Here is a 26865-nt window from a genome sequence, read left to right as displayed (position 1 = left end):
TCAGTGCTTTTTAATCCATAAAAGGTGAGAATCCATGTACAAATTAAAAAAAAAAACCAAAACAAAAAAACACAAAACCCCAAAAACAAGCCCGACATAAAACCCTGGAATTAGGAAAATTATCCCAATCCCACAAAACACAACCCCTTTGCCAACGCTGGGGTTGGGTGATGCGGGCGGAGCGCGACGGCTTCTCCTAAATAAATCCCTCTCCAGCACGGAGACGTCCGTGGTGGCATCCCACGTTTTTAGGATGGTGGGAAGATGCTGCCGGGATGTTTTAAGGGCAAGGTGGCCTTTTCTGTGACCCCACCCCCCTCCTTTCCTTCCCGCTCCCACGCCAAGCAGCCGGGAAGATGACGTGGGAAGCCTGGCTGCTACAGATGGCACTGGAAGGCGGATCCGGAATCCGGTGTGGTGATGCCTCTTGGCTATGGAGAGGCCTCCTGGCCAACAGCAGAGCTAAGAAGTCCTCCTTGAGCTCATAAATTCCCAGGATGGGTTGGCTTGGATGGGATCTTAAGGCCCATCCTGTTCCAGCCCCAGCCATGGGACAACTTCCACCACCCCAGGTTGCTCCAACCCCGTCCAGCCTGGCTTTTTTTCCTGGAAGTTTTCCTTAAATAAAATCAGGGTTAAAAGCTTGGAAAATGGACGAGGAGCCACTAGAAGAAGTCGCAATCCCAGGGGACACTGTGGCCACAAGATCCCATTGCTCCTTTAAACCCTAAAAATTCCTTAGAAAGTACAAAAATACAATCCCATCTCTCCCAAGGGAATTTTCTACCTCCCAAGATCATCCAAGCACTGAAGACCAGACAGCTCCTCAGCCTTCAAAAAAAAAAAAAAAGACACACCAGGCAGAAACAGGATGGAGGAAATTTTGCCAATCTGTTTTGTGGATGCGGAGTCTCCCAGCGTTTCCAGGATAATTACCAAGATGCCTGGATCCATCAGGCCAGCCCAGGAATGCTGACAGCAGTGTTAGGGAATTAGCAACATGTGCAAGATCCAACAGTAGCACAAATTTAGGAGTTTAATAATCTGGAGGAGATATCTTCCTGGAATTTTAATCTCCTCCCAGGAAAAATAAACCCCCCCAAAAGGCTCTTAGCTATTAATCTCCTCACAGAATATTTAGGGCAATCCACGTCTCCTGATTAAAAAAGCCAGACAACAACTGCACGTTAAGTCCTTCCCTTTTCTTCCAAAGAATCCGGCTGGGCAGCTGGGCTGGATTTTCTGAGCCAAGCTGGGGGTTCATTCCCCAAAAAAACCACCCCAAAAGCACTAAAAATGGTCAAACTGTCCTACTTTGTTGGGATAGCCCCACCTGGGAGATGCTGCCTGGGTTGGACCCTGTGATGGGATCACCACAAGTCATCGATGCCCATGTTGTCCCCTCTCCCAAAAAAAGGGAGTCTGGAAGGATTCAGCTGAAGGATTCAGCTCCTCCAGCAGCTCTTGGAGAGCAGCTCCATCTTGTACCTCGCAGAGAAAGCCCAGGAGATGCTACAGAAGGTGACACTTTTGCTTTAATGGCTGGGGCTGGCTTTGGCCAAGCAGAAGACACAAACCAGGCCCTGCTTTAGCACAGCTCCCCCCGACCCCCTTGAGAGCGAAAAAAAAAAAAAAAAAAAAAAAATCCCAAAATCAACAATAAACCCGAGTTCCCCCCAGACTGAGGGGGTCGTTGGACGCAGGAGCTGGGAGGTGCCTCGCTCACCTCTCGGCGCAGATCCGACCAGCGGCGCATTCCCGGATCTGGGAGTCCTCACAGCCCAGCCAGGCTTGGGAATCTTCCCGGGCAGCCAGTCCTGGAGCTCAGGGGACACCGTGGAGCACGGTCAGTACATGGCCTCGTTGTCCCCCACGGCGGTGAAGGGGACACCGCTGTAGGTGCTCTTCTTGCTCCTCTTGCTCTTCTTGCTCCACACCAGCAGCGTGCTGGCGCTCTTGCTGTTCATCAGGCTCTTCCTGCTGTTCTCCTTGTTGCTCTTCGGCATCCCAGGTCCCGAGGACATCACTGCTGCCTTCCTGTCCACCTGGTTGGGAAAGGTGGAGAGGGGAGTGAAGCCAGGGCAGCACCCAGAGAGCTCCAAGGAATTCCGTGGTTTCCTGTGGGATGTGACTTACGGCTTTGGGACATTCTGAGCCCTGCAGGGTGATGACTCCGATGTCCACCCCCTCCTTCCCGGTGCTCTTCAGCAGCTGGACAACCTCGGCGTGCTTGGACCACTTGCAGTCCTTGCCATTCACGGAGATGATGTAGTCTCCCTCCTTCAGCCCAGCCTCCTGCAGGGAATGAGGGAAAACATGCATGGACCGTCAGAGAATCTTGGAATGGTTTGGAAGGGACCTTCAAGATCATCCAGTCCCACCAGGGACACTTCCCACTATCCCAGGTTGCTCCTTGGACACTTCCAGGGATGGGGCAGCTGCAGCTTCTCTCAGCAACCTCTGCCAGGGCCTCACCACCCTCATATCCAAGAATTTATTCCCAATACCCATCTAACCCTTCCCTCTGGCTTTGGGAAGCCATTCCCCCTCATCCTAGCACTCCATCCCTTGTCCCAAGTCCCTCTCCAGCTCTCCTGGAGCCCCTTCAGGCACTGCAAGGGGCTCCAAGCTCTCCCTGGAGCCTTCCCTTCTCCAGGCTGAGGAGAAGACACAACTCTGCTCCAGATATGGACCATATCCGGTCCACATCCCAATCTTTGGGGAGATTTGAGTTTTCCAAAGAGGGATGTGATCCTGCTGCTAAGGAGAGTGCTGTTTCAGAGATGCTGGGACCTGGATGGATGGGTTAGTACTGAGGGAGCGGGGAGATCCTTAGGGCATCCCACCAGGATACTCCAGCATCTTCTGATGGAAAACAAAGCTGCCCCCCCTGTTTTTTGGACGTGCCATCTTGTTCTAGCCACTGTCACACCCAAACACTAAGGACAAGGGAGCTGGATGGGCTTCCAGCAGTTAAAAACTGAGCAAAATTCCATGTTTTCTCCTTAGCCGTCTCCTAAAAATTAATAATTTCACGACGCCCACCTGCAAACCCCAGCCTGAGCTCCAGCAGGGATGAGTCTTCTCCTGAACTGTTTTAAGACCTAAAAACACCTGGAATCCCTCCAGGCAGCTCCCTTCCAGCATTCCCATGGGAATAGCAAGAAATTGGGATACTCACAGCAGCACAGCCCCCCGGGATGACCCCAGCAATGAGGACGGGGGAGTCTCCTCGCAGGGTGAATCCAAAGCCGTTCTCTCCTCTCATCAGGTGGACTCTCCGAGCTGGATACCATTTGTTCTTGGCTGAGAACACGGAGAGGGGGCCCTGGGATGAGGCAGAAACATGGAAAGCACCTTTTCAGCTCCATGGAATTGTGCAGCCTTGTAAAAAACCCCATTCCAGGGATGGGGAGGGGGCAGATGAAGAAATCCTGTCTTTTGCAGGGAAAACAGTCCCATCATCCAAGAAGAAATTATGGGGGTTGAGGATGTCTGGAACTGGGGGATGCCACCAGGGGTTGGTTCAGGAGCAGGGTGGTGGAACAGGTCACCAGTTCAGGGTCACTTTTCCCCAGTTCTTTCCCATTTCCCCCTCTTTTTGCTGCTTTTCCATTCCCACAGGAGCGGGATATTCCTGCCTGCCCTGAGGTTGAGATGCACAAGCTCTCCCTGGGGTACTCAGGAGATGACCCCACCACAAATCCCACCACTGTCCTGAATCCCAGTCCTGCTCCCCAGGACCCTAAAAACCCAAAGAGGGCATGGATAAAGCTCCAGTGGGATTTTCCTGCCACCAAAACCCTTCTTCCCAAGGGTCTCTTGGGAAAAGCCCACCCAAAATTCCTGCTCGCCTGTTACCAGAGGAGCTTTGTGACCCATTTAGGTGTCACAGAGACAGATCCCAGCCCTTCTCCTACTGCTCCTCCTTGCAAAACTGCCAGAGAGAGGGAGAAGAGGCTGCGGGAGGAAGGAATCCAGGCAAGCAGAGCATGCAGGGGAGGAGGAGGAGATGGCTGCTCCCTTGGGATATTCCCATTCCCGGAGCTGTACGTACCAGCCTGTGGAAGAGGTCGGTCACCTTCACCTGGGAGAAGTTGGGGGACTTGATTTCAGGTTTCTGGTGCGTTTTGGCTGATGGGAGGGAGAGAAAAGCATAGACAGGGGTGACCTCAGGCAGTTGGGGCAGCTGCTGCCATCCCAAAGAGGGACAGCGTGACCCTGTAAGAGCCAGGACCTAAAATCCTGGAATAGTTTGGACTGGAACTCAGAAATCATCCAGTCTGTAGAGTCTTCCCACCCACAATCCCCAAAAAACCCCACTCACGATGGATGTCCGGAGCCTCTCCCGTCTCAAAGAAATCCTCCTCGTGGTCGATCTCGGAATATTTGCTCAGGGAGCGTTTGTGGGCGAAGGACAGGACCTCCTGCAGGATATCCATCTTCCTTAGGATCTTGCACAATCCATGGATCCTCATGGCCTCCTCGTGCTTCATGATGGCTTTTTTGAGGTGAGCTTTGCCTGCGAGGGAGCAGAGGGAGCTGAGCCCGACGGAGCGGCAGCTCCGGCGCGCCGTTCCCGCTCGGCTGCCCACGGATTTCAGGAGCGGTGCCACCACCCCGCTGTGACTCAGGGACAGCCCAGTCACGTTCCCAGCCCTAAATGGGGTCGGTCCCAGCCGATGGAGAGCTGGGAAGGGACCTTGAAGGGTGACCTACTTCGCTCCCCTGACGCCGGAGCTGGCAGATGTTCCTGAAAAACCACCCCCGACGTCCCTCCTCACGCTTAACCTCAATCTCCTGAGCAAATTAACTTCTCTCCATTGCCTCCAATCCCTTGGGAATGGGAACGTGGAGAACAACCCAGCCCCGTCCTCCTTTGGAAGGTGCAACACATCCCTGTTTTCTAGGCTAAGCCTTTTCCTTGTCCTGCAGGTCCTGCTCTCCATCCTCTGCTCTTTGCTCCTCTCCACTTGCCTTCAACGCGTTCCCACCCTCGGGAGATGGAAGTGGTCGGGAAAGAGGAGCTGAAATTCCAGTGACCCACGGATATCAACGCAAAGCATCTCCTCCGTGGGAAACTGCAACCAAGGCAGCCGTATCCAAGGCTAAACTCCCAGAAAAGCTCTCTCCGTGTGTCTCATGGAAACGCGCGTGCCTGTGGCATTTCACGTTCAGGACACACGGTGGCAACAGAATCCAGGGAGATGAGGTCTGCTCCAGACTCCCGGAATCCACAGCCAGAGGAACTTAACAACCCAGGGAATGTTTTGGGGTTGGATGGAAAACAGAGAGAAGACTCCTGGCACTGAGAATTTTTATCAAATCTATAAATTGTGTAATTATGGGGAATAATAATAGTAATAGAATCATGGAATGGTTTGGGTCAGAAAAGAACTTAAAGCTCATCTCATTCCAACCCCCTTCCATACGGAGGGATACCTTCCACCGTCTCAGGTTGCTCCCAGCCCTGTGTGACCTGATCTTGGACACGTTCAGGGATGGAGATCCACAACCTCTCCACATTTTTCCCTTCTTGCAAACCAAATCCAAGCTGAGCTTGGTGTCTGCACATCTATTTTTTACCAGGAATGTTGAACAGAGCCTGCTTTCCCCAGGAAAATCAGGCAGAGCTGGAAAAGCTGATGCAAACCACATCTGAGGGTGTTGGGTGCTGTCACCATAAAAAACTTGGAGTTTATTTGGAGGTTTCCAGTGAAATCTGGCTGAGCATCCTGAAGGATTTTGCTGCGGCCAAACTCATTTCTGGTGGGATCTGCCTCCTTCCACATGTGTGCAAGGAGTGAAAAGAGCTCCTAGGGGAGACAACACCCCAAATTCTGAGTGCTGAGTTTGCTCTTGGTGCAGCCCTGTTGAGGAGGGGCTGCCAAAACACGACTTCAGCTGAATAAGCAGCGTCTGTTCTTTCCCTGGAGCTGAAATTCCGCATGGGAAGAAGTTCTTGTCTCCCTAGAATTCGCAACAGCTGAAAAAGCCACCCCCTGAGCATCTGCTGTGTCTTATTTTCCAGCCAAGTCAGCCCAAACCAAGGAGCTCCCAGGATCTCCGTGTCCCTGTGGATTTCTCTGTAGTGTTGGGTGATGTTACCTGGCTCGGAACACCTGGAATTTTTCCTGTCAGAGCTGGACAGGTTGGGACAAGCACCACGAGTTGGTCCTCACACCCTCAAGGGGACTGTGATGCTTTCCTGCTTCCCAGGAGAAGAAATCTCCTGAGAAATTCCTCTTTGCATGGAGAGATCCCCCTAAAACCTCATTTGTGGGAATTGTGATGGGATCCAGAAATTTGTGCTCACCCAGCTTCCTCCTCTCCTCGGGATCCTGCAGCAGGACACGAAGTGACGGCCCCTCTGGCATGGTGACATGGAATTGCAGGAAAGCCTTCTCCTGCTCCAGCAGCTCGGCATCCGAGGGAGCTGTGGGGAAGAAATGGATGGGGATGGGATTAAGGAGAGGTCAGGGCCACCCAGCCCGCAGTGACAGTGGGCACAAAGAAGCCACATCCACATTCAGGTGGCCCTGGCAGCGCCTTCCTGTCATCCAACCACAGCCTGCAAGGAATCAGGGATGGGCCCAGGGATGATCCCAGTCAGGGAAGCACCAGGATCTGAAGTTAAGGGCAGGATTTGTCCTGAACACAGCTTTTTTTCCTCTTTCCTGCATTCCTTTGCTCCAGTGTGGAACCAGGGTTGGGAATTGAGAGCCCTGGGAGGTCACTGACAGGGAGACAAATGAGACAACAAAATCAGGGAATCATGGAATGGTTTGGGTTGGATGGGACCTTCAAGACTGTCCAATTCCAATCCCTTTCCACAAGGAGGGACACTTCCACTTGACTGCAAGCCCCATCCATCCTCACCCAGGATAATTCCAGGCATGGGGCAAACACAGCTTCTCTGGGAATTCCAGAGCCTCACCACCCGCACAGGGAAGAATTCCTTCCCATTATCCCATCTATCCCTGCCCTCTGGCAGTGGGAAGTTATTCTCTGTGTCCTGTCCCTCCATCCCTTGTCCAAAATCCCTCTCCAGCTCTCCTGGAGCTCCTTGAAGCACTGGAAGGGGCTTTAAGGTCTCCCTGGAGACCAGAACATTCCAACACAGAATATTCCAGGGAGTTTTGTTGCTCCAAACAGAGGATCCCAAAGCCTGGTGAGCACAGGGATCCAGAGGGTTGGGAACTGGCAGCTCCAGGGCTGGCTCTCTCTGTGCCAGTTCCTCCCTTGTCAGCATCCCTGAGGGAATAAACTGCAGCGTAAGGAATTTATTCCCAGCTGGTTATGGAAGCAAAAGATTTGTTATTTCAACAAGGGAGAGGTGGGAGCAGGAACATGAGATCCCAACAGCAGGCAAAAAAATTCCTAAATTAGGCATCTCCTGTAGATTTCTGCTTCCCACAGTGCCTAAGGACACCAGAAATTTTAGGGGGAAGGTTTGCTCTGCCCCTTGGTACCCCATGGAATCCCATCTCCATCATCATCCTCTCCTGTTTGGATCTTTAAGCCCTCCCAGCTCCACATTATCCCCCTCTCTCCCATCTCCTTGCTTAATCCAGCTTTTCTGCAACGCCCACATGGCACAAGGAAGATTTTGGGCAGGCTCTGGAGCGGGGGAGGGTGTGAGGACAGTCTGGCAGCCACCGGTCACAGCACTGGTTTTGGCAGCCAGCCCTCAAAAAGCTCCTCAGCCACCCACCAGGTGACACCAAAGGTCTCCAGGAGCATCTGCTGCCCACCCCGGATCCTCTGCTCCATCCCAAAATTGCTCCCAGCATGTCAGTGGTGGCACAGATGGAGATCAAGGGTCACATCTTGAAGTCACGTGTGCCTTGCTGCCACCACCCTGAGATTCCCAGGACATCCATCCATGAGGCTGGAAGTTAAATCCAAGGTATTTTTGGACTTATTTTTGATTTTTGAAACCCTTGGCTGGCCCAACACAAGGTGACCCAAAGCAGGCAGGTGACCCTTCTTTCCCCACCCAGCCCCAAAGGGGACAGCAAGTGACATCCCTCCAGCAGCTTTATCCTCCCCTTCTTAGGATTTTTCCCTATGGAAACCAGAAATATGGGAAAATCTGCCTTGGGGACGAATTGCTGAGTCCATAAAGAAGATACACAGCTCAGAGCATTCCAAAAACTTTGGGTGTTGTATCCATAGCCTCTTTTTTTTTTTTTTTTTTTTTTTTTGGAATCCGTCCCCAAAACCCAGGAATAAAGTGGAATTAGTACTTGGATGAGCAGGAAGCTCCCTCCAGGCCAGACACTCACCGGGGCAGTCGCAGAGGGCGATGGCAGCGAAATAATGGGAGAGGGCTTTGAAATGCTCCGACTTGACCTGGACCATGGTGGTCCAGGAGAAGGGAACGTAATCCTTGACGTGGGGCTGGTTCATGGTCTGGTGCACCAGGGAATAAACATCTTCCACCTGGGAAGAAGGAAGGGAGAAGAGATGGGATGCAGGATGTCCCTCAGGTCGTGCTCTCCTAGAAGGTTCTGCCGACCACAAAACCCCACCAAATCTTCTCCTTCCCATAATCCTCACCCTTGCTGCCTCCTGAGCCAGCTGCAGGCGGGCCAGGAAGTCGTTCTGGGCACGCAGCAAGGTCATCTTCTCAAAGACACATTCCTGGACCTGGGCCACCATCAGCCTCACCAGCATGGTCAGGGAGGCCGCACTCATGTCCAGGCTGGGAGCGTTGGAGAAGTTTTCCTTCAAGTAGTTAAAGGCACCTGGAGGAGAGAGGAGTTCCTGGAAGTTACCAGGCTTCTGAGGAAGAGAGTCAAACTTCGGGATCAGGCAGGCTTCCCTCCAAGAACATCAAACTTCTCACCATCGGTGGCGGGTAAGAAGATCTGAGGTCCAACCCTTGCCATCTAAACCATCCTTGTGCCCAATTTCTTCTCCAAAGCCCTGGGTGATCCCAGTTCCGGGCTCTGCTTTTTCTATGGGGAGATGGATCAGCATCTCTCCTCTCCACAGCTGGGACATCCTTTTGGATGCCATCCTTTTGGGGGACATCCTTTTCGGCTGTTGGACCATCTCAACTCCTCTTCCCAACCCACACAACCAACATGGAGCCACCTCGCGCTCCATTTGTGATCCCTTGGGAACACCTCTTCCTACGACTGCTCCCACTCCTTCCCGCGCTTCTGTGGATCATTCCCACCATTGGGAAAAGCTTCCTGGGAAGAGGAGGAAGAGGGGAAGCCACTTACCAGCTGCCTTCTGGAAGGCATCGATGGCCTGGTTGAGGCCGGGCAGGGAGGCGCGGTCCTGCCGCGCTCCGATCTGGGTGTGCAGCGCCCCGAGGTTGAAGAGGACGCTTCCCTTCTCGAAGGCCAGAGCCCTCTGGTGGGATGGGACCCCCGTCAGGGAGTCGTACCTGGAGAAGGGAAGAGCCAACAGCTGCCCATCCCCTGGTCATGGTCCCCAAAGTGCCCCTGTCATGGTCCACACAAAGTGTCCTCACTTGTGGAAAGGGGGTCGGAACTGGATGATCTTGAAGGTCCTTCCCAACCTAAACCACTCCATGATCCCCACGGATGCAGGAGGAGCCTGAAGGGTTTTCAGTGCTCAGGTGGGCTTGCAGGCACCATCCCCATCATGGTACATCCCATGGGACTTGTGTTCCCCTCTCCTTCCCCAAATTAACCCACCCAAGGCAACAGCAAATCCAGATCCTGGTGTCCACCAGCCCCGGCAGAGATTCCATCATGGAAATTTGGATCCTGACTGCTTCCCCACCCAGGTGGGACAGGGAAAGCTGCACCCACCAGTGGAAAAAGACGCCCAGGGTTTTAGTGGGAGGGAAGAACCGGCTGTCAAGGAAGTAGAGCTGGTTGTAATATTCCATCAGGAGCTCCAATCCGGCCTCGTTGCGGCTTGGGGTGCGCATGGCCTGCGGGAATGGGAGAGGAGACATGGATGGGAAAAGAGGGACAGAGGGACAGGACATAGGGAATGGCCACTGCCAGAAGGCAGGGATAGATGGGATACTGGGATAGAATTCTTCCCTGTGAAGGTGGTGAGGCCTTGGAATGGCATTCCCAGAGAAGCTGTGGCTGTCCCATCCCTGGAAGCGTCCAAGGCCAGGTTGGGTGGGGCTTGGAGGAGCCCGGGACAGTGGAAGATGCCCCTGCCCATGAAAGGGGATGGAACTGATGATCTTTAAGAGCCTTTCCAACCCAAATCATTCCATGATTCTGAGGTTCATCCATGGGGATAGTCTGGGTGCTGGGACACCCAAATGTGGAAGCAGCAGCCTGGGAGCTGTGCTGGAAAAAACTCATGGAAATTCTGATTTTATAAATCCTAGGGAATAAACAGGATTTTTTCCCCTCCTTTCCCAGACTGCTTTATATTTCCTCTTCTCCAAGGCCTACCTGGAGAGAGAGAGAAGTTGTTCAGCCTTGCCAGGGGTGAATTAATATTCATAAATAATGGTTGTACTATAAATTTTGTTGCTGCTCATTTGTAGGTCAGCAGGGCATTGAGGACAGGAAAAAATGAACAATTCCTGAATAATCTGTGATATTTTGGAACCTATAAACCAAGTCCAAGGTGCTCCAGCATGGGCATGCTGCACCCTGAAATACAAGGAAAAATATGGAATTTGGAGAAAGGATGAGGGGACCCTCCCCAAGGAAAATGTGGCATCTCCAAGGAGTGATCCTGGACAAGCCAAACTTTGGAAGCCAAGGGACACCAACCTGTCGCAGCTCCATGAATTCCTTGATTTCCTTTTCAAAGAGGACGCCCTCCTCTCCATAGTGTTCACTGATGAAATCCTGGATTGGGAAACAGAAGAAAATCCTGATTTTTTTTTTTTTTTTTAATTTAAAGGGAGATTTCTGGTGAATTTGCATAAGAATTTTCCACTTCTGCCCACAAGAAAACCTCCACTAAGTAATAAACTCCTCCCTTTCCTGCTCTTCAGCAACTCCAGACCCACTTTCCCATGTTTTAAGTCCAGTTCCTTTCCATGAATTGATTTTTTTGGCAGCTTTTCCAAATGGGAAAATGAATTTCAGTTGCTTCATCATCGATCAATGAAACACCAAAGCTCACCTTGAGTGGGACCAGCAAATCCAGCTCCTTGGTCTCCTTGAGTCCCAGAGGGATCATGGGAACGCTGATGGATTCACTGGGAGAAGACAAGAACCTATTTGGTGGTTGGATTAAAAATCTTGGATAGATCCTGTGGGTTGGAGATTAAAAGGAAGCAGCTCCTTGCCCTGGGCTGGTGCTGCTCCTATTGAGAGACTCCACGTGGAAAAATGCTCTTCCCAAAAAGATTTGGGAATGGCAGCATAAGAAGAGAGGTGCAAAAAACAACCCCAAATCATCTTCTTCTTCCAGCTCCTGCTTTCCAGAGAAATCCTGCATGCTGAGTGGGCAAGGCAGGATCAAGCCCTCACCACACAACAGTCCCCTCTCATTATCCCCTCAAATTGCTGGTAACTCATTAATCAATCATTAACTGGGGAGGAAAACAGGCAAAGGAGGTTATGAAAACCAGGAGAGCAAGGCAGGGAATTTGCACCCACATTTTCCTTGGAACAAACAGCTCCAGGAGCTATAATTAGTGCAGAAAGACATCACTGCTCATTCCCTAACGAGAATTCCACTGGAATCCCACGTCTGGAATAAACAAAGGGGTTTTTGTTTGGCCTGGGCAGGGTTTGGGCTTGTTGTTGCTTCTCCTGATTTCTTTTTAAACCAGGGCAAGCAAGTGCCAAATTGGGAAAACTGAGCATCCCTGATAGGGAATGTGCCTGGAAAAGCACGTGGATGGACAGAGAAACGTGGAACTGTGGAATGGTTTGGGTTGGAAGGGGCTTTCAAGATCATCCATTCTCACCCACTGCCATGGGCAGGGACACCTTCCACAGGACCAGATTCCTCCAAACCCCATCCAACCTGGCCTTGGACACTTCCAGGGATCAGGAAGCCACAGCTTCTCTGGGAATTCCATTCCAGGGCCTCATAAGGAAGAATTCCTTCCCAATGTCCCATCTATCCCTGCCCTCTGACAGTGGGAAGCCATTCCCTGTGTTCTGTCCCTCCATCCCTCATCCAAAGTCCCTCTCCAGCTCTTCTGGAGCCCCTTTAGGCACTGGAAGTGGCTCTGAGGTCTCCCTGGAGCCTTCCCTTCTCCAGGCTGGACATTCCCAGCTCTCCCAGCCTGGCTCCAGAGCAGAGGGGCTCCAGCCCTTGGAGCATCTCCATGGCCTCCTCTGGATCTGCTCCAGCAGCTCCACATCCTCCTGATGTTGGATCCTGGAGCTGGATGCAGAATTCCAGGTGGGGTCTCACCTGAGCAGGGCAGAGGGGCAGAATTCCCATTTTCCTGCTGCCCACACTGTGGGATGAGCATGGGACGGGGGAGGGGAGGGTTTTGGGATGTGAGCACATGTGGATGAGGCATTTCCAGCTCTTCATCTGCCAATGCTCCCAAATCCTTCTCCTCAGGGCTGCTCTCCATCCATTCACCCCTCCAGCCTGGATTTGTGCTTGGAATTGCCCCGTCCCAGGTGCAGGATGTTGCACTTGGCTTTGTTGAACCTAATGAGGTTCATCTGGAGCTTATCCAGGTCCCTCTGGATCTCATCCCATCCCTCAACCACATCATCCACACAACACCTCATGTTGCCATCCAACACCGTCCACCTCAGGAAGGGAAAAGGAGGAAAACAATTCCAGCATCCTAGAATTATTTCAGCTGGAAAAGACCTCCAAGATCATCGAGTCCAACCTGTGACCGATCCCACCCAGCCCAGAGCACTGAGTGCCACATCCAGTCATCCCTTGGACATTTCCAGGCATGGGGATTCCCATCACCAAAATATCCTGTTGGGAAGAGCTCTGGATTGTCAGGATAAGGGGGTCACTACAGGGGAAGATGGTTCTTTCTTCCCTATTCCTCCTGCTTTGGGACATCAGTGTCCAAAGGATGCTGCATCTATCCCAAAACATCCCGTTATCCCCTAGGAAAAGCTGACTTTTCTCTCCTTGCAGCTCTAGAAGGGAACCAGTGACATTCCCAGGATGAAAATTTTCCAGGAATTCCGGCCCATGCCCAAATCCTCCCATATCCTCCAGCCATCACCTCGTTGTCCCTGATCATGGAAAGGTTTGGGTTGGAAGGGAACCTCTGAAAGTCATCCCAACCCTCAGCCGCGGGACAGAGCAGGGCGGACAAGGCGAGAGCAGCCTTGCTGCCAGAAAAATTCCCAAACAGCGGGGAAAATGAAATCCCAAGGGAACAGGCTGCTCTTCCCAGACCCACCTGTCGTTCTGGTACACGTCCATGCTGCTGTTGAGCTCTTCCAGCTCTTCCTTCAGGAGCTGAAGGTTGGAGTTGACGTAGCTCAGCTCCAGAGCCACCGTTTCCTTCACCTTGTGGTTGCTGGTGGCCCTGCAAGAAACCAATGGATCTAATTTCCCTCTTTTTATCCGTGGATTTATTTTATCCACCCCAGCAGTGCAATCCACGTCAAGCCCAACCTTCCCAAAGGATTGTGCCTCTGGTTCTCCGGGTGATGCTGGAAAGGTTTGGATGGGACCTCTGAGGATCATCCCATTCCACCTACTGCCATGGGACACCTTCCATGGTTGGAATCCCAGGTTGTTCCAAGCCTCATCCAACCTGGCCTTGGACACTTCCAGGGATCAGGCAGGCACAGCTTCTCCAGGAATTCCTTCCAGGGCCTCACCACCCTCCCAGGGAAGGACTTCTTCCCAATATCCCATCTAACCCTGCCCTCTGGCAGTAGGAAGCCATTCCCTGTGTCCTGTCCCTCCATCCTTTGTCCAAAATCCCTCTCCAGCTCTCCTGGAGCTCCTTTAGGCACTGGAAAGGGCTTTGAAGTGTCCATGGAGTCTTCTCTTCTCCAGGCTGGACATTCCCAGCTCTCCCAGCATTTCAGAATTAGGGAAGTCCGAACATCCAGGTAGAGACTGAGCCCAGGCAAAACTCATTGCACTGCTGCATCCAGGAATTCCTGCTCCAAAGCCACCTTCCCCTTGCCCATTCCCGCTTGGGCTCCAGCACAGCTTCAGCTTGGGCTGTGACCAGTCCAGGTGCTCCCCATCCCAAATAAACGGCGGGATTTGAGGAGGAAAAACTCATTTTTGGATACAAAGAATCCTTGTGGAAAAGAAAGGATTTGTGAGCTCCTGCCCTCCCTTCCCTGCTCCCGGCAGGAGCTGTAAACACCAGGGATTGATTCCAGCTGTTCCCAGCAGGACAAGCTCCCAGGCTGATTATTCCCTGCTTATCTCCTCCAAAGGAAAGCAGGGAGAGATAACCCAGAGCTGAAAGGGGCTCTGGCTGCTGAACCACGCTGGGATCCAGGGAAAACAACACATGGACAAGCTCTGCTCCACCAGGAAACGGCTTCCCTCCCGCTTTTCCAGAGTATTGCTTTTGACATGGATTTTGTATGGATTGAGTCCTTCTGGGTCCTGCCCTGCCCTGGTTCAGGGCAGCAGAAGGAGCTCCAGGGTCTTCCCTTGAAAATCTGGTGGTTCAGAGTCTCCTGCTGCCTCCCCTTTGTCGGGATTTTCCAATAGCAAGGAATTTTTTTGATTCCAAACAAACCAACCAAACCAAACCAAACCACAACACATCCAAAGATCCCCATGGCTGCTTCCAGTGAAAAAATCCTTCAGCATTCCTGCAATTCCCCAGGCACTGTCACCCTATGTTTCCATATAAACCAGTATTTAATCCCAATAAACCAAGACTTAATTCCTATTTATCCCTTATACATCCCAACACCTTCCAGGACACTGTCAGTCCAATTTTCATCTCATATGGATTAAGTTGTCCCTCCTTATTCCCAGCTGCCAACAATTTCTTTGGCTCTCAGCACCCCTGATTATATTCCAGGTGTCTTAGCACAGTTTCCAGGAGGATCTGCTCCATGATTTTGCCAGGAATCTGTTAACAGGGAAAAGGTTTTCCTGGGGTACTTGCAAGTGCCACACATAGCAAATAATCCTGGAATGGGTTGTGTTGTAGAGGACTTTCAAAACCATGGAATTCCAACCCCCTGCCATGGGCAGGGACACCTTCCATTATTCCAGGTTGCTCCAACCTGGCCTTGGACACTTCCAGGCATGGGGCAGCCACAGCTGCTCTGGGAATTCCATTCCAGGGCCTCACCACCCTCACAAGGAAGAATTCCTTCCCAAAATCCCATCTAATCTCACCCTGTTCCACTTTAAAGCCATTCCCTGTGTCCTGTCCCTCCATCCCTTGTCCCAAGTCCCTCTCCAGCTCTCCTGGAGCCCCTTCAGGCACTGGAAGGGGCTCTGAGCTCTCCCTGGATCCTTCCCTTCTCCAGGCTGGACATTCCCAGCTCTCCCAGCCTGGCTCCAGAGCAGAGGGGCTCCAGCCCTTGGAGCATCTCTGTGGCTTCGTCTGGATTTGCTCCAGGAGTTCCACATTCCTTTGCTGTTGGACCCCAGAGTTGGATGCAGAATTCCAGGTGGGGTTTCACCTGAGCAGGGCAGAGGGGCAGAATTCCCCTTTTCCTGCTGCCCACACTGTGGGATGAGCCCAGGATGTGGGGAAATTCTGGGATTTATTTTTTGATTTGTTTTTCTTTTGTTCCCAAAACCTGGACATTTTTGTCTCCCCCATTCCTCCACTCCATCCCACTGTTTGAACAGGAAGCAAAACGTTTCCTCTGGCTCTTCCCATTTATTTACCCAGCAAACAAATCCACTGAGCAAATACCACATGGATTTTTTTTTTTCCAACAACCCATTCCTGCCAACTTTTCCAGGAAAAAACATGGAAAAGTTGAACAGGAATATTTTTATCAAGCAGTGGGCTAGTTTTTAAATTTAAAGGCAAAATTCCTGCAAATTCAGCTCCAAACTGCTCCAGGCTGGAAAATCCACAGTTTTTTCCATCAGCATCAGGCTAAAGATCCAAAGGAATTTTATCCATGCACCACAAATCTTTAATTTTGAAGCAATAACCTTTAGGCTTGCAACATAATCCCCCCTCCTCCTCATCCTTTAATTTCAAGCTTGATCATTCCTCTTTCTCTCTCCCCCTGCTAGATTTCCGAAGTTTCATAAGCTTGGAGCACTGGAATGCCGAGAAATCAACTTTATTACTCAGCTGGATTTGTGGGAGGGAGGGAGGGAGTGAGGGAGGGAAAGTGGCTGCTCCAAGGGACACCCAGAGTGCTGAGCCAGCAAAAAAAGAGCCCCCTCAGTGCATTTCCCTGATAATTAAGATGTGTTTTGCATCCCGTTTTTCCTCACTCCCACTTCCCACAGCTCCAATTCCAACCTAAACCAGGCTGATTTCCGCTGAGCCAGCACATTTCCCTCTGTTGTTTTTTTTGGTTTTTTTTTTTCTTTTTTTTAAATATAACACAGGAGTGGCAGAAGTTGGGATTCTGTGGCTTTTTTTTTTCCTTAATTAAATGAGGCACAGCAGCGTGGATGGAGCAGTGGGATCTCATCCCCCAGGAAAACAACATTTTATTTTAATGCATCAACCATTATCCCCTTCTTCCACATGCAACAGGAACACTCCATTGATGTTAAATCATTCCAGTTACAAAGTGGAAAGTTAATTTTATTATATTTTATTTGGGATAAAAACAATCAACAAGTTAGTAAAATAATCCCAAAAAATTGCATTTTTAAGGCAGATTTATGGATTTTTTTATATTAACAACCTGCCCAGCCTGGAATGTGCTCCAAATATTAAGGAAAAATTAAATAAACACAAAAGATGCTAAAGAAAGTTGTCCTTGGGATAAAATCCCTGTGGATGTGGCACTTGGGGACAAGTGGTGGCCTTAGCAGCGCTGGGGGAGTGGTTGGACTCTATCCTGACAGGATTTTCTGACCTATTTATGATCCTAAAGCTGGGTTTCATGGAATGGTTTGGGGTGGATCTTCAGAAACCTCCAGTTCCACCCCTTGCCTTGGGCAGGGAATTTTTCTATCCCAGGTTGCTCCAATCCCCACCCAACCTGACCTGGACAATTCCAGGGATGGGGTAGCCACAGCTTCTCTGGGAATGCCATCTCAGCCCCTCACCACCCTCACAGCAAAGAATTCCTTCCCAATATCCCGTCTATCCCTGCCCTCTGGCAGTGGGAAGCCATTCCCTGTGTCCTATCCCTCCATCCCTTGTCCAAATTCCCTCTCCAGCTCTCCTGGAGCCCCTTCAGGCACTGGAAGGGGCTCTGAGCTCTCCCTGGATCCTTCTCCAGGCTGAACATTCCCAGCTCCCATCCTGGCTCCAGAGCAGAGGGGCTCCAAACCTCTCTGGACATCTGGAACATCTGGACTCTCTCCAAGAGCTCCACATCCCTTGGATCCACGTGCTGGGTTTTCCAACCAGAGCTCTGCATTCCAAGCCCAACCTGAGCCACAAATTCATTCCCATTATCCCATCTGCTCCCATCCTGATTTTTATCAATCTTCCACCAGCTGAATATTGGATAGCAAGACTCTATTCCTCCATGCCTCCAACCAAATTCCAGAGCCAGGGGGATGCTCAGGGGATCAGGACTCACCGGAAGAGGTTTTCTGCTCCTGCTCTCATCCTCATTTCCTTGTTGATCTGTTGGTTGATCCGGGCCCGCCGGTGCTGGAGTTTGCTGCGCTGGGTCTGGGCAAAGGGGTCACAGCCCTGCTGAGATATAAGGGCAGGTTCTCATCTGAAATCCTCATTTTGGGATTCAAAAAAATCCCATCAATTCCCTAAATTGTGCACTTTCAGAGCCCAGAGTCACGGAACAGTTTAGGTTGGAAGGGAGCTTAAAGATCATGGAATTCCACCCCTTGCCATGGGCAGGGACACCTTCCTCTACCCCAGGTGCTCCAACCTGGCCTTGGACACTTCCAGGCATGGGGCAGCCACAGCTTCTCTGGGAATTCCATTCTAGGGCCTCACCACCCTCACAAGGAAGAACTCCTTCCCAGTATCCCATCTAATCTCACCCTGTTCCAGTTTAAAGCCATTCCCTGTGTCCTGGCACTCCATCCCTTGTCCCAAGTCCATCTCCAGCTCTCCTGGAGCCCCTTCAGGCACTGGAAGGGGCTCTGAGCTTTCCCTGGAGCTTTCCCTTCTCCAGGCTGGATATTCCCAGCTCTCCCAGCCTAGCTCCAGAGCAGAGTGGTTCCAGTCCTTGGAGCATTCTCCATGGCCTCCTCTGGAATTGCTCCAGCAGCTCCAGGTCCTTCTGCAGTTGGAGCCCAGAGCTGGATGCAGAATTCTAGGTGGGGTTTCACCTGAGCAGGGCAGAGGGGCAGAATTCCCCTTTTCCTGCTGCCCACACTGTGGGATGAGCCCAGGACACTGGGAATTTCTGGGATGTGAGCACACGTGGCCGGGTCACATTGAGGGGAGTTTCTCACCCCCCAGACCTTCCCCTGCCCCTGGAATAACCAATTTATTCCCCAATCCCACATGTTGCCAACAGGGATCTCTTTCCCTGAACTCTTCCTGACAGCCCTGAACAGGAATTCCATATCCCCTTCTCAGGCTCTGGACATGAGCCAAGATCCAGGGGGGCTGGAGATGAGCTCAATACGACCCCAAAGCTGGGGAAGAAATGTGATCCCAAGGCCATCTCCGGGATGTGGAGCACAGGGAGTCAGGAGTTCACGGGGATGCAGGAATGAGGGGCGCACGGCACTTAAATTGATTCCATCCTTTCCGTGGCTCCGGCTCGGAATTTCTGCAGACAGGGAAAACACGCTGAATTCCCGACTTCAGGAAATAGCAGCCACCTAATTTCCCTCTGGCTCACAGGGTTATTATGGGATGCCTCGGGGAATGGGGCTGTCACGAGGCACGTCCCCAAATCCAGGGCCATAAAAGCTCTGCCCAAGTGGGGATGATTCCAATTGAAGATTCAGAGGCGTGGACTGAGCCTCTGGAAGATCCCTGGATAAAAAAATCCCTGGGAAGGCACAAAGTTTAAAAGCACAGAAAGTTCTGAGACTGCAAATCATGGGAAGATCCCAAAATCATGGAATGGTTTGGGTTGGAAGAGACCTTAAGGATCATCTCATTCCAACCCCTGCCCTGGCACAGGTTTCCCAGAGAAGTTGTGGATGCCCCTAGAAATGTTCCAAGCCAGGCTGGATGGGATTTGGAGCAACCCTGGGATAGTGAGAGGTGTCCCTGCCCATGGAATGAGATGATCTTTAATGCCCCTTCCAACAAAAAACACTCCATAATTCCATGGAATGCTTGACCACCTCTCAGGTGGAACCCAGCAAGAAGGAAATGGAAAATTTTGCATTTCCATGGACTTCAGCTTCGTTAAAATTAATTCCTCATATCTGAAGTCCACCGAGTGCTGCTTCCTTTGGCAAAGGGTCTGGAATTAACAGTGGGATTTTATTTAAGGGAAAGATTAAAGCTCCTAATTGGTCCCTTGGAGCCTGAGGAATCAAAGTGACTCCAGCTGGTCCATAAATCTGTGGGATTAAGGCTTTACAGTGATCCATGAATTTGATGAAAGGAACAAGCTGGAAGCATAAGATCCCAATTATTCTGGAAAAGCAGTGGGATTCGAGGAAAACACCCCAATAGTTGCATAAATATTGGGTCTGAAACACTCAGGAGCAAATAGAGGCAAGTTTGATCCAGAATTGTCACTTCTGGATTTGTCCTGGGGGGAATCCACCCATCCTGTTGGCTCCCTAGGGAGAAAAAAATCTAGGAATCAGAGGAAAAAAAGGAAAGGATCAGGAAATCAAGCCAAGATGTAAAGAGAAGGTACTCATTAAAATTTCAAGGTTTAATTTCAAATTTCAAGATGAGATCTCTGAGAGCTTGACAGGTCCAAAACATATGCCATTATATCCAAATATATGCAAATGAGACAGTTCCAGGTTCCCTCTCTGTGCCTCCAGAGCCACAGAAATCGACACAAAGCTCAACAGGTAGGAAGTTTCTCTTCCCTGACTCCATCTCTTCCTGCAAATCCCAGCTCCCTGGAGTCCTTTTCACCTCTGGCAAAACTTTGTTTGGAAGCAGCCAGAGGATTTTAAGGGGATTTTTCTGGGGGAAAGGATCAAAAAATCACCTGGAGATAAAGGGAAGAGGCTTGGGAAGTGCAGGTGGGATGATGGAAAAGGCACAAGTAGAAGGATTATCCAAAACCAAAATAAAGATTGTTGTTTGGAGGGAAAACACCGGTAATGAAGGAAAGAAAGGAGTGGGATGCAGAAGACACCGGGATGGCTCCACAAGATATTCCAAGAGGTTTAAAACCTCTTCCCTGCAGGAGCCATGAAAGGATTTAGCAAATTGATTTGACTTCTCCTGCTGGGAAGCACTAAAGCTGTTTGTGGAGATGAGGGGTTTTTTTCCCTGGCTTCTCCATCAGATTTAATGGGATGAGTTCCCAATCCCTATCCAGGCTCCTAAGCCAGCAGCAAAAAAGTGCTGGAAAACCAGAAGCCCCTGATATAAACCCAAAGCCTTGTGAGGTTAAGTCAGGAATTCAAGGACTTCTTGTGATCTCCACACATTTTGTTTTCCTCAATATTTATGAGGCTGGCAAAGGGCAGGAATATGAGATTGCTGCACATCTTCCCTCAAGAGGCTCTGCCTTAATCCCAAAAAATCATCCCTGGCTTGCATGGATCAATAGAAACATCATTCCACGAGGAACAACCGAGCCCCATCTGCAGGAACTCCTGGGGCATCACAGGAATGTTTTAATTCCACAAATCTTGGAGCAAGAAGGAAATTTGGAAAGCATAAAAGGCCATCCTTAAATCCAAATATAAATGAGCAAAATAAGGAGTCAAGGGAAGGGCATTCCACCTTCCAACAGTTTAAAGGATCCCAAAGCTTTTCCTGTCTGAGTTCCAACTGAAAACTAAAAACCACAGAATGAGTTTCCAGGGATTTAAACATGGCTTACATAAAGGGGGGAAAAAAAAAATCCCACCAAAATCCCACTGTTGGGTTCCAAAAGGGATTTTCCTCACTAAATTCTTTGCTCAAGCTCTCGAGTTCACCCCTATAAGGTCAAAAGAAAGAGAGGCTCTTTCATCCAGGCTTTGGGGTGCACCTGGGGACATCTGGAAAAGGGAATTTGGGGGTTTAAGAAGTGGCTCTGGAGATAATCAGACTTTTCCTTCCTGGTTTAAAGGTTTTAAAGGAAGAATAAGAACAGAACTCTTCCATAAACTGCGGAGGAGCCATGGAACAGCAGCTCTTGTTTGTAGGCAGGGAATGATGGAACAGAAATCCATGAAAATGAGTGAGGTGTGGCCAGCCCTGACATTTATCACCTGTGACAAAGCAGGATTAGGGTCAGGAACTGGACTCAGTGATTCCAAGGAGTCCACTCCAGCCCATATCTAATGATTTTATTGGAATAAGGCTCTTTAGGCCCAGAAAAAACAGGGGAAATCCCTCTGCGTTCCACCTTCACATGGTAGCAACAATGGAAACAAAAATCCTCATCCAGGCTCTCCTCATGAGGGAAAAAAGATTCCGTAAGACCCTTTCCAGAGGGAATCAAGCTCCCACTGAGGGGGAGCAAGGATTCTCCAGCCTTATCTTTGCCGGGGGGGGGGGAATGTTTGGAATGACTCAAGGGCCTTTGTCACTTCCAGCCACCTCTCCCAGTTCCAGAGGGCACATCCAGGGTGGCAATTAGGAGTCCTTAGGGAATGTTTGCTCAGGGTGGACTTTGAACTTCCCACCCCCAAGAGATGAAGCCTTGGGTGACTCCTGGGTGACAGCCACACCCTGAGAGTGATTTGTGACCTCAGGGACAAAGACAAGGCCCGCAGCCTCCCCAGTTTTCCAGCACCAGGGACAAACTGAATCACCTGGAGGAAGATGTGGAAGCTAGTCATTCCAAAGGGTAATTCCATGACAAAGGGATTGTTTCTGCTCCTTTGTAGCTGGAAGCAACAGAGGAGAAGCGAAACTGAAGGCTACTAAGTGAAATGTGGGAAGGGAAGACTGGGATCCTTGGAAGTGCTGTTAAAGTTTCAAGGAAGAGAGAACTGGAGATGCAGACCCAGCTCCTGAAGAACTGGCACAGATCAGGAAAGTGCTGGTAAAATCCAGGCACGGATCTCTCCAGAGAAATGAGGAAGAGGTTGGTAACTGGGAGTTATAGCCCAGCAAGAATTGCAGGAAAAGCTCCTGGAGATACTGGGAGAACCTGGCTGGATTCCAGAAGCTGCTCCACAGCTGCCAAAGACTGGACCAAGCAGGGCCACGGCCAAGACCGGTTTTGGCCACAAAGGAGTCACCACCAGGATTCCTCCCAATTAGGGAAGCTGGGGAATGCCCAGAGAGAAACTGAGGAAGTTTAATTTGAGTGGAGACTCGAGACATCCATAATGTGGGAAGAGGAGTCATCAGCTGGTGCTGAGCTCAGCTCCACAGCCAGCCCCACCTCCAGGGAGACACCTTCCCGTTCCCAAGGACAGGGAATGAAGGAAAGCAGGACTCCAGCCAGTCTGGATCGCTACCGTGGGTGCGGGCAAACACACAGAGACCCTTTCGTGCCACAAAAAGGGATATTGAAGGATCATGGAATCATGGAATGGTTTGGGTTGGAAAAGACCTTCAAAATCATGCAATTCCACCCCCTCACATGGGCAGGGACACCTTCCACTATCCCAGGTTGCTCCAAGCCCCTTCCAGCCTGGCCTTGGACACTTCCAGGGATCAGGCAGCCACAGCTTCTCTGGGAATTCCATTCCAGGGCCTCACCACCCTCACAAGAAAGAATTCCTTCCCAATATCCCATCTAACCTCACCCTATTCCACTTTAAAGCCATCCCCTGTGTCCTGTCCCTCTATCCCTTGTCCCAAGTCCCTCTCCAGCTCTCCTGGAGCCCCTTCAGGCACTGGAAGGGGCTCTGAGCTCTCCCTGGATCCTTCCCTTCTCCAGGCTGGACATTCCCAGCTCTCCCAGCCTGGCTCCAGAGCAGAGAGGCTCCATCCCTTGGAGCATCTCCACGGCCTCCTCTGGAATTGCTCCAGCAGCTCCAGGTCCTTCTGCAGTTGGAGCCCAAAGCTGGGCCACGATCCATGATCCCAGCCCCATCCGTTAGGCCACACACTCATGGTCTGTGGCTCCAACCTCAACCCCATAATTTTTCTCCCACTAAACACCTACATCCCACTCCAAAAAAAAAAAAAAAAAAAAAAAAAAAAAAAATCAGGGATTTATTTCCACGCCCTCTCAGCAGCACCAGCATTTCCTAACACAGAGTTTTTCTTCCAAACAGGAAGTTCCCAAGTGCACAGATGGTTCCAGGCTGGAATAGGATAACTCTGAGCACCTGTTTTAATTCCAGAACCACAGCAGTCTTTAAAGCATTTTCACAGAGCCAGAGCTGTCAGCTGGAATTTTTATTCCTCTTTGGAATCTACAAGTTTTTGAGCCAAGCCAGCACAGGAGAGGTGGCCAAGTGACCCTGCTTTAGCCACATTATCCCATGGGACAGAGAGGAAAACAAAAGCCAGGGAAGCACTCCACACACAAAAAACAGGCTTGGAAAGTCTCCTTTTTTCCCAGTGTTATCCAGAATTTCCTTCCTTTTTTTTTTTTTTTTTTTTTTCCCCAGCCAGAAGTATTTAAGAAATTAATACGAGCTGTTATAAGACAAGCAGGAAGTGACAACAAGTGGGTTTTCACTCCCTGAAAACCTATTTAGATAGGAAATTCCCTGTCACGGAATTAATCTCATGGAGCACCCTGGCTCCAGGCTGGGTTTCTGTGGGAGACAGGAGCAGCTAAAACCTCTAAAACCTTTTATTGAGAATATGGTTACATCAGAGAGCCTTTGAACAAATGAGGGGAGGATTAAGGTTTTAAATTTCCCAAGTGGCCTCACTGGTGGTTCACGCAGTCAGCAAGAGGAAGGAAAAAATAAACCCAGGGTGGGAATAAAAATCTGGGGCATTGGGGGTTTTTAAACAGCGCAGACTGCAGTTAAAATTGAATTTTAGGAGGGTGAAAGTGCTCTGAGGAGCTGGGAGAGGCAAAGAGTCAGGGCAAGGTGCCAGCAGGAAACAGGTGGATTAAGTCTTCACTCCTGGGACAGAAAACTTGGCAAAAAAAAAAAAGAAAACTATTTAAAAAAATCACTTTTTCAGCAGCATTCAGGATCCCCTGCAAGGCAGAAAATATGGATCCACGCTCCTGATGTTGTCAGGGTGATAAAAACAGCAGGAAAAGGCTGTATTGATAATTTCTTTTAAATAACAAAAATAAAGTAACAGAGCTGATCAGGTGTTCTGCTGCTTTAATTAAAAAATAATCATATTATGACAGAGGCTGCTGATGCCCTGCCCAGTTCTCCCTCCAAAGCTTGGCAACATTTTCCATGTCTTTCTTTGTGCTCCAGACCTGAAGAAAATAAATTGTGAAAAAAGTCCCAAATCCCTCCTGTTAATCTTCCCTCACAAGCAGCACCTGCTTTTTAGGCAAGGCCTCCACTTAAACCCCGACCTGGTTTAAGGTTGCAACCTCCTGAGCTGCAGCCCAGTCTCAAGTGACTCCAGATCAGATTGATCCAAGGAGGAAAAAAAAAAAAAAAATCCCTTCCAGAGCTTGGCTAAGTTTGGCTTTCTTGGTTATTTGGGATTTTTTTTTTTTTTTAGGGGTGTTTTAACTTTTGGGATTTATTGCAAGAAGAGCTCAGATTATGGAGTGAACTCACTGCTGGTTTATCCTGTTGGATCTCAGGGGGCAAAACTAACTTGGGAAACACACTTAAATAGACCCAAAAATGAATGTTTTCCACGTCTTCTTGCTCCCTAAAACCTCTGACCCCAAGAAATCAGGGGCTGGCGGCAGCCCCACTGATTCCACCCCAAATTTTGGTAATTAAACAACGACACCAGAAGAGCAATCAGCCCCATCTCTCCCACACATCCCGACTTTCCCTGGGAGCACCTGGCTGGATCAGCTTCCCGCAGGCAAAAAGGAGGAAAAAACCCCAAAATCTCGAGGAACGAGGTGAGAAGCAGGCGCTGGGAAGCTTGGGGATGGAGCCAGCAGAAAAGATGGGATTCAGGAGCGGAGTTTTAGGGATGAGGAGCTGGGAGGGAGTTGCTTAGGGCTGTTTTTGGGGGGCAGCAACAACATTTCCACCCCTAGCAGGGCTGGCTGTCCCTGTGCCCCCATCATCCACGGGGACAGCCATCCATCCCTATGGATGGGACAGGGATATGGGGCCAGCCCACGCCGTCCTCACCTTCCGTGCGCTGCCGCTCTTCGGGCCGTGCAGGAGGACAAGGCCACCGTCCCTGTCCCCATCCGGGCTCTCCTCCTCGGGGGGCATCATCTCCAGGGATGCAACATCCACAGGCTGGGAATGTGTGTGTGTGTGTGGGGGGGGGGCTGGAGCTGGGAGGCTCCTGCTTGAGCTCACAGTGGGGTTTTGGCAACCCCTCCTTCAGCCCCACCGGGGTCCAGATCCCAGGCCGGCGCTAAGCGAGGGCTTAAACCCCTCCTAACCCCTGCTCTGTTCTGTTGCGAAGCCCCCTGCACTCAACATCTGGCCAGATGCGAGCCCACAGCTTCCCTCCTGGCAGAAATAATTTAGGTAAAAGAGGGGGACACAAACCCCCTTTTGTAAAGCTACCCCAGGCAGGGGGATGTTAAATCCCCCCAGACCCTAAATGGGGGGTGTTTAAACCCCCCAAAACCCGCTGGGAAGAGCTGCTCTGGATAAGGGAAAAAGGGAGTTTAACCCCCCCAAACTCCCCTGGCAGAGCTGCCCTAAACAGGGGGAGGTGTTTAAACCCCTACAAACTCCCCCTTTAAGAGTTATTCCACATGGGATGGGGAGGGGTTTAAACGAAGAGACCCGGAGTGGGGAGGGAGCCAAACCCTCTGAAAACCCCTTTACAGGGCTACCCCAAATGGGGGGGAACCCCCCCAAACTCCCCTTTAGAGCTATCCTAAATGGGGGGGGGGGGGGAGGGGGGAAGTTTAAACCCCCCCCAAAACCCCTCTTCAGAACTACCCTAAACACACCGAGCTCAAACCCACCTCGTACAGCGACCCCAGACGGGGCGAGGGGTCAAACCCCCCCTCCCCTCGCAGCGTAAGCGCCCCCAAAATCCCCCTCCCAAAGATGCTCCAGCCAAGGGGACCCCCCCCCCAAACCTCCTCCCAGAGCCAAACCCCGCCGAGCTACAACTCCACAGCGCTTCCCCGCCCCGGGGTGCCCCGGGACCCTCCGGCCGTGCCCCCGCTCACCCCCGGTGCCCCCTCAGGCCCCGCCAGCCCCGCAGCGATCGCGGCGGCTCCGCCGAGCGCGGGGCATAAGCAGGGCGGAGGGGCGGGGCTTAACCGCCAAGCAACCAATGGGAGCGCGGAATAGCTTTGATGGACGGCGGTGCTGCCCAATAGAAGCGCGGGATTGGGAGAGGCGGTGGGGGGGGAGGAGCGGAGGGGCCGTCGCCCGTGGCAACGGTGGGAATTAGAACGCGGGTGACGTCACGGGGGGCGTGGCTACAAGCCCCGCCCACAAGCACGGGTGGAGTCGGGCCGCCCCTCCGGGCTCCACATCTCGGGGGGCGCCGATCCCACTCCGGGCACATCTGGATGATCCCAGCTAAAACAAGGGGCACCTTCCCCATCCCGGCCACATCTGGACGACCCCTGACAACAGCCGGGCGACCCCGCCCCCTCGTTCCAGCCGCATCTGGGCCTGTCCCCACTCCCTGACTTTTATCTGGGTGCTTGTATGTTCCTACCCCGGCCTCACATCTGGGTGACCCCGCCTACCACAAGGAGCCCCCGCCCCCATCCCACCTACATCTGGGCTACTCAACTTCAGTCCTCCCTCGCC

The 26865-nt window shown here is 51.2% G+C and overlaps 1 protein-coding gene and 1 long non-coding RNA gene across 7 annotated transcripts; one reads left to right on the top strand and one right to left on the bottom strand.

The window, feature by feature from the left end:
* RHPN1 (rhophilin Rho GTPase binding protein 1) lies at positions 1 to 26372 on the bottom strand. 6 transcript variants are annotated; one of them, XR_008439489.1, is made up of 16 exons: positions 25261 to 26120; positions 17577 to 17695; positions 13310 to 13438; positions 11089 to 11182; positions 10731 to 10808; positions 9795 to 9919; positions 9237 to 9403; positions 8563 to 8750; positions 8289 to 8445; positions 6317 to 6436; positions 4328 to 4522; positions 4058 to 4134; positions 3182 to 3328; positions 2137 to 2295; positions 1727 to 2045; positions 1 to 1512 (listed from the first exon to the last, which is right to left on the bottom strand). XR_008439489.1 is itself a non-coding variant. In XM_053991093.1 (16 exons), exons 2-16 carry the CDS (start codon positions 25348 to 25350, stop codon positions 1848 to 1850), a joined length of 2043 nt encoding a protein of 680 aa, XP_053847068.1. In that variant the 5' UTR covers positions 25351 to 25374; positions 26271 to 26372; the 3' UTR covers positions 1628 to 1847. The 6 variants fall into 6 exon arrangements, 4 of the variants coding, with proteins under 4 accessions (XP_053847068.1, XP_053847094.1, XP_053847085.1 ...); XR_008439488.1 differs by lacking the exon at positions 1 to 1512 and adding an exon at positions 1518 to 1611; XM_053991093.1 differs by lacking the exon at positions 1 to 1512 and adding an exon at positions 26271 to 26372 and having other exon boundaries at positions 1628 to 2045; positions 25261 to 25374.
* On the top strand, positions 21864 to 23391 carry LOC128814852 (uncharacterized). Its single transcript, XR_008439490.1, has 2 exons — positions 21864 to 22142; positions 23287 to 23391. It is a non-coding gene; the product is annotated as an uncharacterized LOC128814852 (long non-coding RNA).
* Positions 26373 to 26865: the final 493 nt, after the last annotated feature.

The sequence above is a fragment of the Vidua macroura genome, chromosome 1, assembly GCF_024509145.1.
Source record: "Vidua macroura isolate BioBank_ID:100142 chromosome 1, ASM2450914v1, whole genome shotgun sequence".
Lineage (NCBI taxonomy): Eukaryota > Metazoa > Chordata > Aves > Passeriformes > Viduidae > Vidua > Vidua macroura.
Note: the sequence above shows the minus strand (reverse complement) of the source record. Positions and strands in the feature narration are given on the sequence as shown.